General features: G+C 41.8%; 2 protein-coding genes across 2 annotated transcripts in view; one reads left to right on the top strand and one right to left on the bottom strand.

The window, feature by feature from the left end:
* The window catches only part of LOC138959322 (U3 small nucleolar RNA-associated protein 6 homolog), a 239,086-nt gene that overhangs the window by 98,075 nt on the left and 124,097 nt on the right, over positions 1-16,914 (bottom strand). The gene's annotated exons all lie outside the window — the stretch shown is intronic.
* On the top strand, positions 3,091-4,340 carry LOC138959669 (uncharacterized). Its single transcript, XM_070331247.1, has one exon. It carries the CDS (start codon positions 3,276-3,278, stop codon positions 4,338-4,340), a length of 1,065 nt encoding a protein of 354 aa, XP_070187348.1. The 5' UTR covers positions 3,091-3,275.

The raw sequence follows: 16,914 nt of genomic DNA, 5'->3' as shown, positions 1-16,914 counted from the left end.
TATGTTTTTGGAATCAGGGACCGACAAGGAATAAGATGAAATTGTTTCTAAATCGATTTCGGACAATTAATTTTAATCATAATTTTCATATTTTTAATTTTCAGAGCTTGTTTGTAATCCAAATATAACATATGTATATGTTTTTGGAATCAGAAAATGACGAAGAATAAGATGAAATTGTTTTTGGATCGTTTAAAAAATATATAATTTTAATGACAAGTTTCCGATTTTTAATGACCAAATTCATTAATTATTTTTTAAGCCACCAAGCTGAAATGCAATACCAAAGTCCGGCCTTTGTCGAACATTGCTTTGCCAAAATTTCAATAAATTTGATTGAAAAATGAGAGTGTGACAGTGCCGCCTCAACTTTTACAAAAAGCCGGATATGACGTCATCAAAGACATTTATCAAACAAATCAAAAAAACGTCCGGGTATATCATTCCCAGGAACTCTCATGTCAAATTTCATAAAGATCGGTCCAGTAGTTTAGTCTGAATCGCTCTACACACACACAGACACACAGACACAGACACACACAGACACACACAGACACACACACACACACACACACACACACACACACACACACACACACACACACACACACACACACACACACACCACGACCCTCGTCTTGATTCCCCCTCTATGTTAAAACATTCATTCAAAACTTGACTAAATGTAAAAAGCATACGGCAAAAACAGTGGCGTGCACCAAAACACGAACGATTCAAAACGATTAAAAGATCAATGACGAGTATCAAGGGGAGCACAAAAACACAGGCCGCCCCTTGCAGAATTGCTCCCCTTGCTCACGCCATGTGATTAACTCCCTTTCCATACTGCAACTTCAATACAGCTAAGTAGCTCAATTCCCCACTCATTACAACGGCCACCCTTCAACTTTGCGCCAAAACCTGCCACTCATGCGGACAAGATAAAGAGGGGGAAGAATTACAAGGACCATCTACGTTTCAATCAATTTATAAAAATGCTTTCACGTGCTTTTTGTGTGCGGTCTTTGCGCTTTCTTTCATTTGTATGTTTGAACAGAATCGGCCATTCGGGTCTTAACTGTTGTTGTTCAAAAGTTCTAAGGCTGTATTAAGGTTCATTTGAAGAGGTTTTCTTTCTGCTGCTGCTTTTGTATAAAATTCAAAAACATTTCAAATGTATGCGTCTCTAATCTACTTTCCAACATTGTAAAGAAGAAAAACACTCCATTCTTTCTGCTCCCCCTCGTCACCCCCTACCTCCATTCACACAAAAAATTCTGTTCACTCTCGCCCCCCCCCCCCTCCCTTAACCCCACCACCCCCCACCCCACACCCCCCACCCCCCCCCCCCGAATCTTTTATATTTACGGATGGGGAAAACATTCTTTATATTCGACCCAAGGACTACTACTAAAGGACGTGCACAGCGTGATTCCTGACTTCGCTAGCGGAGGCCAGTTTTCTTCAGGCTCCGCAGTCCCCTTGTTCTATTTTTAGCCGCAATTCGGCGTAGGAGTTTGGAAGAACTTTTTTAAATGTAATACAATGGTTTTTTTTAACAAGTATACACTTTAGTCACATCGAAGATTGTTTTAGATATCACACTGAGAGTATTTATGTATTAGATTCTTCCCTAGCGAACATTTTAAATTCAGTTGAGGTGGTGCAAAGTACGCACTATGTTGCCTTGTCGCAAGGTTACAACCGGACAAGCGTGCATTGGCCTACCATGCTGGCGGCGATTCTGAGTTGAAAATTCTTGTTTACCAAGTGTTTTGCTGTTTCTGTGCCTTCAAAATGCCTAATAAGTGTGGTGTGGTGAACTGCAAAGGAAATTACAACGAGAAGAATAAGTGCCGTGTGTTTAGACTGCCAAGAGACGAGTCTGAGAGACAGACTGAAGTGGCTGGTTGTGCTCCCTCCACGCGAACATTTTGTTTTAGACCCAGCGAAGTTCTTCATCTGTGAAAAACATTGGGGACTCAATCCTCCTATGGTAGCATTGCCTGGTGGTGCCACACGGCCTGCGATCCCTCCTTGTGTTTTTAATGTGCCGACATCGTGCCTGCCCACGCCCAAACCTTCACCTCGTCCGGCGAAAGACGAAAACAAACAATTGAGGCACTTTCTTCAAAAGGATACCATCTCTTCACTGGCCTCATTCAATCCCGAGAAAGACTTGCAGAAACAGCACAAGAATGTGATAATTTCAAGATCAAGTGACAGGTTCGTTTGTGTTTTCATGTCAGAAAACTTTCATGAATCTCATACTTCCGTCATTGTTGACAACATAGCGACTCTGTGCTCTCCTTTGACCCTGAGTGCTTTCAAAAATGGTATCAGTGTGCCACTGGGCAAGATCCTGAATCCAAACAATGGTCTCAGCTCCTATTCCCAGTTCCATGAAGCTGTGCGCATCTCAGTCAACTATGACATCCCCTTGGACCAGGTGCTGAAAAAGATGGTGACACTTCTACAAGGTCAGTCTTCAGAATGTTCAGATAACAAAAAGGAGAAAAAGTTGGATTTCTTGACGCGCCAGTTGCAGCTCTTGACAGAAAAACAGTTTTCGATGAATGACTATTGTTTTGCCATTGAGTCTTTCCCCCAGTGCAGTTACGAACAGTTGAGGGAGTATTTGGTCCTGCCAAGTAAGCGCAAGCTACAATCGATTGTTGCATCTGTTGATCAAGATGAAGTACTGAGAAAAACTTTTGAGAAAGTGCATAGCCATAAGCCTCAGCAACGGAATGTTTTTCTTTTGGTTGACGAAGTGAAGATTAGGCCGACTGTTGCGTTTTCTGGCGGGGTGCTGAGTGGTATGGCCAAAAACAATCCAGACTGCAGAGCAACTGCCATGCTGTGTGTTATGATGAAGTCGTTGCACAAAGGACCCAGTGTAATGATTTCTGTGACACCTGTGCACAAGCTGACAGCAGCATTCCAGTTTGAGATTGTAAAGGAAGCGGCAGCTGCTGTTGAGAGGTCAGGTGGGTGTGTGATAGGTTCCATCACGGACAATCACAAGGTGAACCAGCAGTATTGTAAGCTGTTTGACCGTACCGGTGACACTGATAGTCTTTGCCACAGCCAAGCATCCACGTGACAATGGGCGTGTCTGGTTTCTCCTGTTTGACACTGTCCATCTACTGAAATGTATCAGGAACAATTGGATCAGTGAGAAGTGCCAAAAGATAAGCTTTGACAACCGATCAGTGGCGTCTTTCACAGATGTCACGCAACTGTATGAAGCCGAGAAAGACAGCGTTCTCAAGATGACATCCCTCACTCAAGCTGCTGTCAACCCTTCAAAACTTCAGCTACAGAATGTGAAACATGTACTGAGAGTTTTCAACGACAAAGTTGTTGCTGCATTGACACTGCAAGGCTGCCATGAGACTGCCACTTTCATCCAAACTGTCGTCAACTGGTGGAACACAGTCAATGTGTCTGGGAAAGGGCAGGACCGGCGCCTCAACGATCCCCATCGAGCTGTTCAAGAACCAGGGTCTACAAGTCTGGATACATTCCTGGGAGTTTTCCAGGGGGCTGACTCGGGGCATGGAGCAACACGCATCCAGTGCCTTACCCATGACACCAAGAAGGCACTAGTGCAGACCATGCAGGGTCTAGCGGCTGTCTGCAAATATTTGTTGACATCTGAACATTTTGAATATGTCCTTCTGCGGGAAATCCAAAGTGACCGACTTGAGGGGGAGTTCTCCGTGTACAGGCAATCCACTGGCGCAAACTCCTTCATGACCACAGGGGACGTCTTCTATGCTTGCAAGAAACGCCTTGCCAGACATGCCGCCACGTACCTCAAGTCAATTGAACTGCAGCCCGAGCCAAAGGAGCACACCTGTCTGGGCCCTGTCATGCTAGAAGATGCAGCCTCCATTGATAAATACACTGCAGAAGTGACACTGACTGTCAATGAGGAGAGCAGTGCTGCGTATGTGGCCGGGTGGCTGGAAAGCAAGTGTGGGGGTGACCTGGCATTCAGTGATGAAGAACCACTTGTGACCAGTGAAGTCAAAGACTTTGTTGAGACTGTCTCCAGAGGCTCCCTGACCATTCCCCATGTGTCGACGTTTGAACTTGTGCGGCTTGGACTGTGTTTTGTCAAGAAGGCGCGTCACCGTGCTTGCTGCCGCAAAAGACTGGGCAGTATTCTTCTAACAGTCGCCAACTTTAACAGCATTGACATTAACTGTTCGAAAGTCTACACGCACTTGTCGAATGTGCTGCTGCATGGGATCCAGAATCTGGAGAAAGACCATCAGAAGAATGCCGTGCTGCTTCAGACATCAGTGAAAAAGGCCCGGTTGGCAGATTGAATGCTGCAGTCAGGTCTTCTTCTTCTTCTTCTTCTTCTTCTTCTTCTTCTTCTTCTTCTTCTTCTTCTTCTTCTTCTTCTTCTTCTTCTTCTTCTTCTTCTTCTTCTTCTTCTTCTTCTTCTTCTTCTTCTTCTTCTTCTTCTTCTTCTTCTTCTTCTTCTTCTTCTTCTTCTTCTTCTTCTTCTTCTTCTTCTTCTTCTTCTTCTTCTTCTTCTTCTTCTTCTTCTTCTTCTTCTTCTTCTTCTTCTTCTTCTTCTTCTTCTTCTTCTTCTTCTTCTTCTTCTTCTTCTTCTTCTTCTTCTTCTTCTTCTTCTTCTTCTTCTTCTTCTTCTTCTTCTTCTTCTTCTTCTTCTTCTTCTTCTTCTTCTTCTTCTTCTTCTTCTTCTTCTTCTTCTTCTTCTTCTTCTTCTTCTTCTTCTTCTTCTTCTTCTTCTTCTTCTTCTTCTTCTTCTTCTTCTTCTTCTTCTTCTTCTTCTTCTTCTTCTTCTTCTTCTTCTTCTTCTTCTTCTTCTTCTTCTTCTTCTTCTTCTTCTTCTTCTTCTTCTTCTTCTTCTTCTTCTTCTTCTTCTTCTTCTTCTTCTTCTTCTTCTTCTTCTTCTTCTTCTTCTTCTTCTTCTTCTTCTTCTTCTTCTTCTTCTTCTTCTTCTTCTTCTTCTTCTTCTTCTTCTTCTTCTTCTTCTTCTTCTTCTTCTTCTTCTTCTTCTTCTTCTTCTTCTTCTTCTTCTTCTTCTTCTTCTTCTTCTTCTTCTTCTTCTTCTTCTTCTTCTTCTTCTTCTTCTTCTTCTTCTTCTTCTTCTTCTTCTTCTTCTTCTTCTTCTTCTTCTTCTTCTTCTTCTTCTTCTTCTTCTTCTTCTTCTTCTTCTTCTTCTTCTTCTTCTTCTTCTTCTTCTTCTTCTTCTTCTTCTTCTTCTTCTTCTTCTTCTTCTTCTTCTTCTTCTTCTTCTTCTTCTTCTTCTTCTTCTTCTTCTTCTTCTTCTTCTTCTTCTTCTTCTTCTTCTTCTTCTTCTTCTTCTTCTTCTTCTTCTTCTTCTTCTTCTTCTTCTTCTTCTTCTTCTTCTTCTTCTTCTTCTTCTTCTTCTTCTTCTTCTTCTTCTTCTTCTTCTTCTTCTTCTTCTTCTTCTTCTTCTTCTTCTTCTTCTTCTTCTTCTTCTTCTTCTTCTTCTTCTTCTTCTTCTTCTTCTTCTTCTTCTTCTTCTTCTTCTTCTTCTTCTTCTTCTTCTTCTTCTTCTTCTTCTTCTTCTTCTTCTTCTTCTTCTTCTTCTTCTTCTTCTTCTTCTTCTTCTTCTTCTTCTTCTTCTTCTTCTTCTTCTTCTTCTTCTTCTTCTTCTTCTTCTTCTTCTTCTTCTTCTTCTTCTTCTTCTTCTTCTTCTTCTTCTTCTTCTTCTTCTTCTTCTTCTTCTTCTTCTTCTTCTTCTTCTTCTTCTTCTTCTTCTTCTTCTTCTTCTTCTTCTTCTTCTTCTTCTTCTTCTTCTTCTTCTTCTTCTTCTTCTTCTTCTTCTTCTTCTTCTTCTTCTTCTTCTTCTTCTTCTTCTTCTTCTTCTTCTTCTTCTTCTTCTTCTTCTTCTTCTTCTTCTTCTTCTTCTTCTTCTTCTTCTTCTTCTTCTTCTTCTTCTTCTTCTTCTTCTTCTTCTTCTTCTTCTTCTTCTTCTTCTTCTTCTTCTTCTTCTTCTTCTTCTTCTTCTTCTTCTTCTTCTTCTTCTTCTTCTTCTTCTTCTTCTTCTTCTTCTTCTTCTTCTTCTTCTTCTTCTTCTTCTTCTTCTTCTTCTTCTTCTTCTTCTTCTTCTTCTTCTTCTTCTTCTTCTTCTTCTTCTTCTTCTTCTTCTTCTTCTTCTTCTTCTTCTTCTTCTTCTTCTTCTTCTTCTTCTTCTTGTTCCTGGGCTTGAGTTCCCAGGGTCATCCCTTTTCGGGGATGAGAATTGTGCGTGTATGGCCGTTTGTTTTTCCCTGCCGCATGGGCAGCCATACTCCGACTTCGAGTGATTAAGAGATTTTTTTATGAATACAGATAGATTACAGGGCTTGAAGGCAGAAAACAGTGCAGATAAAAAGCAAGACAAGAGACAGAAGATGAGAAACAAGGAGAAAGGATAGACAGTGGGAACATTGTTGCCCTGTGTTGCCAGCCAGGGGGTAGCCTATTTCAATCCGCGGGCTACCCTCGCGGTAGTCGTTGTTTACAAAAATGTCTAACCAAAATCTCTGAAAATATGTAATTAACTCATTGTTCAACTTTTGTAGAGCAAATGTGATTCAGAACTTTAAAAACTATTATTTATTAATCATGTCGAGTGATCACAGCTCTACTATTACTAGTCTTGTACAGTAGGGTACAATGCTGTCAGTCCGAGTAAATGTGGTATTTCAAAGCCTAAACATGCCTACATTTTTAAAAATATATCTATATCTAGGCTTCAGGCAATTTGTGTTGCACCTAAGGACTCAATTTTAATGATTGTGTTAGGTAGAAAGTGGTAGTTAGCAAACGAAGCGATGGCCTCCGCTAGCGAAGTCAGGAATCACGCTGTGCACGTCCTTTAGTAGTAGTCCTTGATTCGACCAAAACAACAAATCGGCAAACAAAGCCTTAAAATCCTGTTACGGAAGATTTGTGCAGTTCTCAGCTTTTAAGCGTCGTCCATTTCCCCTCACGGTCAATTGGACCAGAATAGAAAAGCCTAAAATTCTGATTGTATCTCCGACAATTCTGTTAGCTCTTTCGCTCACTCTCCCAAACCGGCGCAACAACAAAAACTTTTTCGGAAATCGATCTCTCTCCCCAAATTTAAAAACAAATGTCACAGGCAAACAAGAAAATTACTCTTTTTGGTGCAATCCTTTCAAATCAAAACAGCGCCGATCAAAAAAAGAATTGGAATTTTACGAAATAGGAGGCCAAGGGTTTCAGGTTACCGGGGGTAGCCAGAGCAAGTTAATCCGATATCTGGCAGTTGGCTGACAACCATTACCCCGAAAAACGGATTGCTGGGCTGCTCTCACTTTCCATTATAACATCAACAGTAGGGCATGCGCTCGCAGGCACCAACTCACAAGCGGAAGAGCACATGTCTGCAAAGTCAAATGCGTACATGCGTAAACACAAGCTCATATACACGCACGAACGAACGAACGCACGCACGCACGCAAAAACACCCCTGCGCATACACACACACACACACACACACACACACACACACACACACACACACACACACACACACACACACACACACATGTGCACCGACAAAAATGCATGCCTTCACTGCGTCTTTCTGTCGTTTTGAAGTCCTTGCAGCATCTGAGACTTCTCTTCATTGTAAACATTGACTGTACATCCAATGCCAAACAATCCGTGTCTTTTGTCTGTGGTCAATGCTTCTGATTTCAGACAACATATTCAAAAATCAGAGACAAATTATGTGTTGGGGAAATCAAAACCTTATTCTCTTCCATTGACCTGCTTGACTTTTTTTCTTCAGAGACATGGATATGTTCCACTGGCATCCTTTTGACGAGTTCACATTCATACCCAGCGAGGAGTTTAAAAACAAGCAAACAAATACATTCGTGTGAGTACTGTTGTTAGTTTAGCATTGTTTTTACATTTAGTCAAGTTTTGACTAAATGTTTTTGTAGTTGTTGTTGTTGTTGTTGTTTTTTCCTTTTATTGTTACATGTTTGTCTACCATAATTTACCATTATTATTTTGACATTATTCCAAACTTGTTATATTAAAATCGTCCGCCAAATTTCATTTGCATTTAAGAGTACGCTCATAAGCTTAGCTTGTTGTGCTCCATGTTCCTAATTTCATGTATGCGGCAATAGTACCAAAGACATTTATTGAATTGAATAAACTTGTTTAAACCAACAAATACATTCACGAAGAATCCAACCAACAAATAAATCACTTGTATCACGACAAGCTGATAGAGCCACTTGTTAGTTGTTTCTTGTTCACAAAAGCACTAATCAAAAAATTGCTCCAGGGGCTTGCAACGTAGTACAATATATGACCTTACTGGGAGAATGCAAGTTTCCAGTACAAAGGACTTAACATTTCTTACATACTGCTTGACTAAAATCTTTACAAAAATTGACTATATTCTATACAAGAAACACTTAACAAGGGTAAAAGGAGAAACAGAATCCGTTAGTCGCCTCTTACGACATGCTGGGGAGCATCGAGTAAATTCTTCCCCCTAACCCGCGGGGGGCCTGCAGATAGTACTGTTATCAGACAAGAAACCTCCAAATACAATAGCGTTGCTATTACTTTGATGAATCAATAGTGAAACTACCTGGTCGACATTTTATACTACCAAGGAGTGCGGAGAGTAATTTCTCTGAATGCAGAATGCCAGAACCGTTTATGGGTTCATTCGCCGTTGATGGCTGTTTTTTCTTTCTTTATTTGGTGTTTAACGTCGTTTTCAACCGTTCAAGGTTATATCGCGACGGGCAACGGGGGGGAAAACATGGGATAGAGCCACTTGTTAATTGTTTCTTGTTCACAAAAGCACTAATCAAACAATTGCTCCAGGGGCTTGCAACGTAGTACAATATATGACCTTACTGGGAGAATGCAAGTTTCCAGTACAAAGGACTTAGTTGATGGCTGTGAAATGTTGTAATTATAGACACAAAACGTCAAATTGTGTCATTATGATCAATGTAAAAAGTTAACCCGGACATTTTATAATATTATTTTTCAATATCACGCAAGAAATCTCACACTCGCACAGCGTTCGTCACAAGCAAGATTGCGTGGAGAGTGATCAATGGGCAAAACTCCATTCGCTTTCAGCTCCCTTTCTCCCAAAACTCTAACGCCGCTGCATCCTGCCGATTTCATCCGGCAAATTGGGTCCCCTTGCTGCGCCCATCTGTGAAGACCCAGTCACAGGGAGCAGGGGACCCTAGCAAGTTGCTTGAAAAGGAAATAGCTGTAAAACTCGTAATTCCTGCCCCGGCCTGCCCAGGGGCCCTCCATCTCACCCTGTTGAATCGGCTGCGAAAGATTTAAGCTGCTACCAATATGGTGGAGTAATTCGAACGGAGATGGTTTAGTTTTTTCCCCAATTAATTTCATTTTGAGAACCTTTCCAATTCTTTTTGTTCTGGAAGTCTCTTTAATGACTTCTGTCATCATGATTGAAAGAGTGAATTTGTTATTGTAAGGGTAACGTAATATAATCATGCGCTTAAATGTTTGCCCTGAACTTTTTTTTTTCTTAGATGGCTTCGTCTTCAAATTTTGTAAAAACGAGCTGAGTTGACCGCCTGCCGCCGAATCCGTGGGCAGTTTGAAGCCGGATAAATATTTTTGTCGTTATGAATTGAATAATATATATTTACACATTTACTCAAAAAATAACCGCAAGGACCATACAGTACTTTTACATCAATTAGAGGCTAAACTGATTAACAGCGCACATTTTGGTGAAGAATGGATAGTTTCTTTAGGGGGAGATCGGCCGTACATATAACAGAAGGCATGAAACCTCTCGAAGGGAGCTTAATGGATCGCAACCGGTTGAAGGCGCTTTAATTCTGCCGCAGCCGATTCAACGGGGTGTATCTACCAGAGGCCCAGACAGTAAACACATCAGACAGGATTGATTTTTGCTCTTTTCTCCCTCAAAAACTCCCGGTCCCCTCCTTTCGCTTCCTCGCTCGCTCAGAAAATAAAGTAAGCTTGGCAAAATTCGAATTTAAATCATCCTTTTTGCCTTCTTTTTGTCCAATTCCTCCCCTTCCCCCTCCCCTCACTCGCTGCGGCGAAATTTGCTTATGACAACCAGGGGAGAAAATTGGCAAAAGCTGTGTTCCTGGCCAGGAATTGTCGTAGCGTACAAAGAGCTCCGTTTAATAGTGGAACGTTGGAGAAAACGGCCATGACAAATGGGAAATAAGGGAGACGGAATTTCTCGCCAAATTACACTCGGTGACCGGCTAAAATGACATCAGGGAAAACTTTGTACACAGCCTCAACGGCCTCTCCCCGGTGTATATGTTTACTTTGATTAAAATTCTAAATTTGGGATAAACAGGGTGGAAAAGGGGTGGGGCGAGGGGGGAAGGTGGGTAAGGGAAGTCATGGATAGGAAGAGACAAAGGTCAAGAGAACATAGTTCAGAATATCTGGCAATAAATGACAGAGACCGAGAGAAAAAGGCACGGAGAGAAAGAGGCGGGGAAAGAGAGAGAGAAGAGACAGAGCGACAAATAAAGGAAGTCTGATTTCACATCGTAATGTTTCTGTAGCAAGCGTAAAATAGTTGCTAATGGTCTGTGCTATCTTTTCTCATTATTTTGTCCACTCAACTCGTCAACAAAAAAACCGAACCACTAAGAAAAAAGTGTGGACTCATAATACTATGCGACGAAAAAATTAATGCCCTTGAAGACAAAAACTGAAATGAAGATCGATATAAAGACAAAGTAATCTGACTGCACTCGCTGAAGAAACATCTTCACTGAAAGGACACAAAAGTACAATTCTTTCGATAAAAGGTTTGTGTTGTCTTTTGTACAACAATTGGTTTGTGGTCTAGCTTTTATACCCCTTTTCCATCGTCATGTATCCTTCTTCTTTGTGCTCCCCTCGTTCTTATTTGCCCTCTTCTATCTTTCTTCTTCTTCTTCTCATCTCGACAAAGACCAAAGTAGTTTAGCACGCGCAGACAGATTTACACCATGTAAGTACGGATATAGCTACTCTGTCGACAAGCAGACATATACATCACCAGTTACTTTTACAATTCTTTCCTTTAACGAGACGGAACACCATCTCTTACGTTTCCCTTTCGATGACCTAAAAAACAGAGAGTGGATTAGTGCATAAATTGGATCTGCTCCTGTGTAAATGGACATCGGACGTTTGGTGTAATGGAGTTAGGGAAATCAGTAGAAGTCCTTTGGATGCTGATTGTCAACGTGGTTGTCTTGAGGATGGTAATGCTGAGCACACCAAGCCCTTGTCATAGTCATTTCCATTCATTAACTGCAGCGGTAGCAGTAATGTAACAAAGACATTGGCGCCCTCGTCGTTTTGCCTATGATGATAACTGGGCAGATGATTTTGATATTCAATCAATCAATCAATGAGGCTTATATCGCGCATATTCCGTGGGTACAGTTCTAGGCGCTCAGCAGTGATGCCGTGTGAGATGAAATTTTATACGGCCAGTAATTGCAGCCATTTCGGCGCATATTTACCTTTCACGGCCTATTATTCCAAGTCACACGGGTATAGGTAGACAATTATTAACTGTGCCAAAGCAATTTTGCCAGGAAAGACCCTTTTGTCAATCGTGGGATCTTTAACGTGCACACCCAATGTAGTGTACACAGGGGGGGGGGAGTTCGGACACCGAAGAGAGTCTGCACACAAAGTTGACTCTGAAATAAATTTCCGCCGAACCTGGGATCGAACTCACGCTGACAGCGGCCAACTGAATACAAATCCAGCGCGCTACCAACTGAGCTATATCCCCAACGGTGGGAGTGCTGCTGCTGCTGATGATGATGATGTGTGTGGTGGTGGCGGGGACGACGACGATGATAATGTAGGTGTCAGCTTGAGACAACTAGCCTACGTGGTTGCTGATAGGTCAAAGTGCTACGCTAACAATAACAGTCACTGCAGGGCTCTCTCTCTCTCTCTCTCTCTCTCTCTCTCTCTCTCTCTCTCTCTCTCTCTCTCTCTCTCTCTCTCCAGGCCCTCCTAATGATCCATCAATCCTTTGCTAATCCTGATCCACAGATGGTGTACACAAAACAGGACACTCCAAAGTGACCAGGTGTGACGTCATGATAACTAAGCCTGACCACCTGTCCAGCTATTTTTGACCCTTACCTTAAATGAATTGGTTTGTATTACAATAAAAGGTATTGGTCATGTTAGGACTGGACTCATCTATGCGTTCACAAGTGAACATTGACGTCACCAACAAATCAAGTTAGCCCTCATTGTCTGAAAGGTCGTTAAGCATCTAATGTCTAACTATACCATATTGACCTGACAGCACTGGTTTCACACTGAAAACAACCAAATTAAATGCAATGACAACGTCTCCGCCGCCGCCGACGACGACCAATCCACTATAGTCCATGCCAAAGATAAATACAAAAAAAGCCTTGGGAGAGATATCGACCAATCGAGGTTAAATCGGGGATCAACTCTAAGCCCCAAGAAGTACCTTTCCCGAAACAAATAACACCTGAGCCTAAACTAAAACTGGAAGAAAAATAAGAAATCATAACTTCTAAGTCTAAACAAGAGAAAAGGGCCAACAAACAACTAAACAAGTCGCGTAAGGCGAAATTACTACATTTAGTCAAGCTGTGGAACTCACAGAATGAAACTGAACGCACTGCATTTTTTCACAATGACCGTAGTCCGCCGCTTGTGCAAAACGGAGTGAAACTGACGAGCCTGTTTAGCGCGGTAGTGGTTTCGCTGTGCTGCATAGCACGCTTTTCTGTGCCTCTCTTCGTTTTAACTTTCTGAGCGTGTTTTTAATCCAAACATATCATATCTATATGTTTTTTGGGAATCAGGAACCGACACGGAATAAGATGAAATTGTTTTCAAATCGATTTCGGAAATTTAATTTTAATCATAATTTTTATATATTTAATTTTCAGAGCTTGTTTTTAATCCAAATATAACATATTTATATGTTTTTGGAATCAGAAAATGATGAAGAATAAGATGAACGTAATTTTGGATCATTTTATAAAAAAAATTAATTACAATTTTCAGATTGTTAATGACCAAAGTCATTAATTAATTTTTAAGCCTCTATGCTGAAATGCTGCTTTTATGCAATACCAATGTCCGGCCTTCGTCGAAGATTGCTTGGCCAAAATTTCAATCAATTTTATAAAATAAAAAAATGAGGGTGTGACAGTGCCGCCTCAACTTTTACAAAAAGCCGGATATGACGTCATCAAAGACATTTATCGAAAAAATGAAAAAAATGTCTGGGGATATCATGCCCAGGAACTCTCATGTAAAATTTCATAAAGATCGGTCCAGTAGTTTACTCTGAATCGCTCTACACACACACACACACATACACACATACACACATACACCACGACCCTCGTTTCGATTCCCCCTCTATGTTAAAACATTAAGTCAAAACTTGACTAAATGTAAAAAGAAATGAACCAAGAGCTAGGGAATCAATTTTGTACGAAAAGCGGTACCTTTCCCGATACGAGCGAAGGTACACAATTTAACAAGACACTGAAATTGCGCTCGTAAATAAAATGGTAGAATCCTGCATCCAAAACTCCTGAAGTCAGCACTTCTACCAAATACTTTTAAACAAAGTCCCCGCGCTAGCAGTCTCAAACCTTTACAGTGTCTGACTCCAAGCCAATAGCACCAGCAGTCACACACAACAAATAGATATCTCCGACAAGGACAAATAGGTCAACAGTACAGAGCACTACAGAAGGGCAGCCCTTATTAGAGCAGCCCTAATTCACTGCTAGAATAGTTAAGACTAACAAAAATACACGTCAAACAAATATATATTCTAAAATGAAAATATCAAATCAGTGCAGTTTACTAACCACCGGGCACTAAAACTGTCATCCCCTCAGAAAAATACACGTGAAACGAATGTGGGCCTACCGTTTAACATTTTTACATGAATATAATTAATCAGTGTAGTGTATTACACAACGGCAGCCCAAATTCGACGCTTAGAGTGTCATCCCCTAACAAAAATGTACGAGCTTACTCCTCTTTTCCCCTTTTCCCGCCGTAAGCTAAGACATGATCGGACTGGATGAAAAATGCATACGATCACAAATGCGGCTCGCGTCATCTAATCCCCGGTTTGACGTCAAAATCAATGACGTCTCGGCATGTCGACACTTCCTGGCGGATCCTCTTCATGGGCCAAGCATTTTCCTGCGGAGCTTAGAAGCGAGTAGAATGTCATGGTAAAAACATGGTTGACTGTTTTGTGGTGAGAAGTTATGTCGTGAATGGGGTTGACAGGGACGCAGGTACGGTCGAGTATGACACGTGCACGTTGGCTATGTAAATCTGCACGTGCGCTAGGCATGACTCTCCCTCTCTCTCTGTCTCTCTCTGTCTCTCTCTGTCTCTGTCTCTCTGTCTCTCTCTGTCTCTGTCTCTCTCTCTCTCTCTCTCTCTCTCTCACACACACACACACACTTACAGACAGACGACACACGAGCACACACACATACGCACGCACGTACGCACGCGCACGCACGCACGCACGCACGCACACACACACACACACACACACACACACACACACACACACACACACACACACACACACACACACAAACAAAGCCAGTTTTACAGCTGTGACGTGAATAGATTGTGTTAACGCGGAACGCACCTGGCCAGACAATTTGTGTTGTTTTGCATTTGTCTTGCATTGATCAAAATAATGCAAATGTTGCTGTTGATATACAAACGAAACTTGATAAGACAGAACCGGTAATCACGTTACGGTAACATCTACCTTCCTCAACAACATGAAATCAATTCCCCATACAGTTTTACCCCTGAATCCATCCTAAACCCGACGCACACAATTGCCATGCACAGTAACAAAACTGTCTCCTCGACAGCCTTTTTTTTCTGGGGAGCGTCGGGGGTTTGAGTACAAGTGCATAACCAAACCACCGATATTCCCAAATGGTCGCATTAACCAAATTGCTCTCTTTATTCATATCAAGATTTAGTATATATATCATATTTTGTTATAGTAATTACTCGCATACATAAAGGTCCTCTTTCGACAAGATTTAGATTTGTTTTACTCCGTGCACGGCACAACAAGCCATTCACGCTTTACCTCATCTCTACACAACATCCCGCAAGGTTAGCAAGATGCACTAGACATGTGCAGCGAGAAAAACGACAAATGACAAATTGCACAACAGCTTATCACAATTCGCGCAGCCGTGGCTGTCTTCGATTGCACAGACTGATGTCTTGCCATACGTCACTCTGATCACCGCAGACCTAGGAATGAGGTCCTGATCCTCCCGTTTTCCTCCCAAAAGTGATTCGTAAGTTTCTCTGAGGGGCAGGGGGGGGGACATCAAGGGAAAAGGAAGGGGGGGGGGGGGCAGACAAATAGAAGGGGATGGGTTGAAGTGAGAAAGAGAAATAGAGATGGAAAAAGATAGGGGGGGGGGGGGGGGGCGGGAGACAGAAAGATAGGAAACGACGGTGGGGTGAAGTTTGGGAATGGAAAGAGAAAGACAGAGAGCTATTGGAGGAAGATAAAGATGGATAGAGAGCAAGACAGAGAGGGAGAGATAGGCGGAGACACATAACGGAAGACAAAAACAGACCCTCAAACAAAAACAAAAAATTCCCAGGGCATCCAAATAGGCTGTATACATGCATTGAAGGATCTTACTGCTGTCAAAGACAAATGGAGCGGTTCGCAAAAAAGCTGTCCTGATGTCTAGGCTGTGTCCGCGGAATTGCCTTGCACTGTCTGCCGGATGCCACGATATGGTGCACGAGGGAATCGTGCCAAGATTGCTTGCAGTAACAGTTATTCCAGTGAAAGTGTTTTCATCAAGGAAAGGGTGTTGACAACTATTGTTATTGTTTTGTTTTGTTGTTGAAAATGTTGTCTTTGCGTTTTGTGCGTGTTTGTGTTTGTGGTGTTTGGTGTGTGTGTGTGTGTGTGTGTGTGTGTGTGTGTGTGTGTGTGTGTGTGTGTGTGTGTGTGTGTGTGTCGTTTATTTGAAGTTTGTTGTTGTTTTGTTCTTTGTTGCTGGGTCTTTTTATTGTTTGTTTATTCGATTGTTTGTTTTTGGAAGGTAGGTAAAACTCTCAATCATCGTTAGTTAAAAATGCAGCGTTTCAATAGTGTTATTATTTAAGTTATTGAGACATCCCAGTGCACTAAGGGATTTATAGAGCAAATCGAGAAAATTCATTATTGAACGAAGCGCATAGCGCTGAGTTCAATAATTATTTTCGAGATTTGCTCTATAAATCCCTTAGTGCACTGGGATTGTTTCAATAACGATATTGTCGGTACCGCCAGAGAAAAAAGAAGATACAACACGCACATTTTGCTACGCGCATTTGAATAGGCATAACTGTGTGGTCAGGTCGTATAGAAGATCTACTTTTTTGTGGGCTGTCTCGTGTGTCGTGCTTTCATCACACGCAAACTCTTGTTTTAATTTCTGTTGGTAATTCCAGTGTAGCGTTAAGCTAAACAGTGATGATCTTTCTCTCATTTGAACTCGGAGAAAGGACTGTGCTTTCAGTTATTTGCGGTTCGAAACCTTCATCGAGCTACGACAGAATGACTGTTGGGCGCAAAGTAAGAATCCGGGGCAGAGTTGGAATAAACGGGATTTCCCGAAACCTCATTTGATTTCCAACAAAGCGCCGCATTTCCGGAAACGAGTTGCCTCGTTCTAGAAATGGCAACCCTTCAACTGGCACAAAACAGTATACCCTTTTCACAGGTCATGAATAAGGTATATGAAAAAGAATGGTCTTATACAGGGGAAGTCTTGAATTGGGAGGGGGGGG

Source organism: Littorina saxatilis, linkage group LG2, assembly GCF_037325665.1.
Source record: "Littorina saxatilis isolate snail1 linkage group LG2, US_GU_Lsax_2.0, whole genome shotgun sequence".
NCBI lineage: Eukaryota > Metazoa > Mollusca > Gastropoda > Littorinimorpha > Littorinidae > Littorina > Littorina saxatilis.
This window is presented reverse-complemented; position numbering and strand designations above follow the sequence as displayed.

Excerpts from the sequence above, each read along its gene's own strand:
- LOC138959669 (XM_070331247.1), top strand. The coding sequence starts at position 3,276 with ATGACATCCCTCACTCAAGCTGCTGTCAACCCTTCAAAACTTCAGCTA.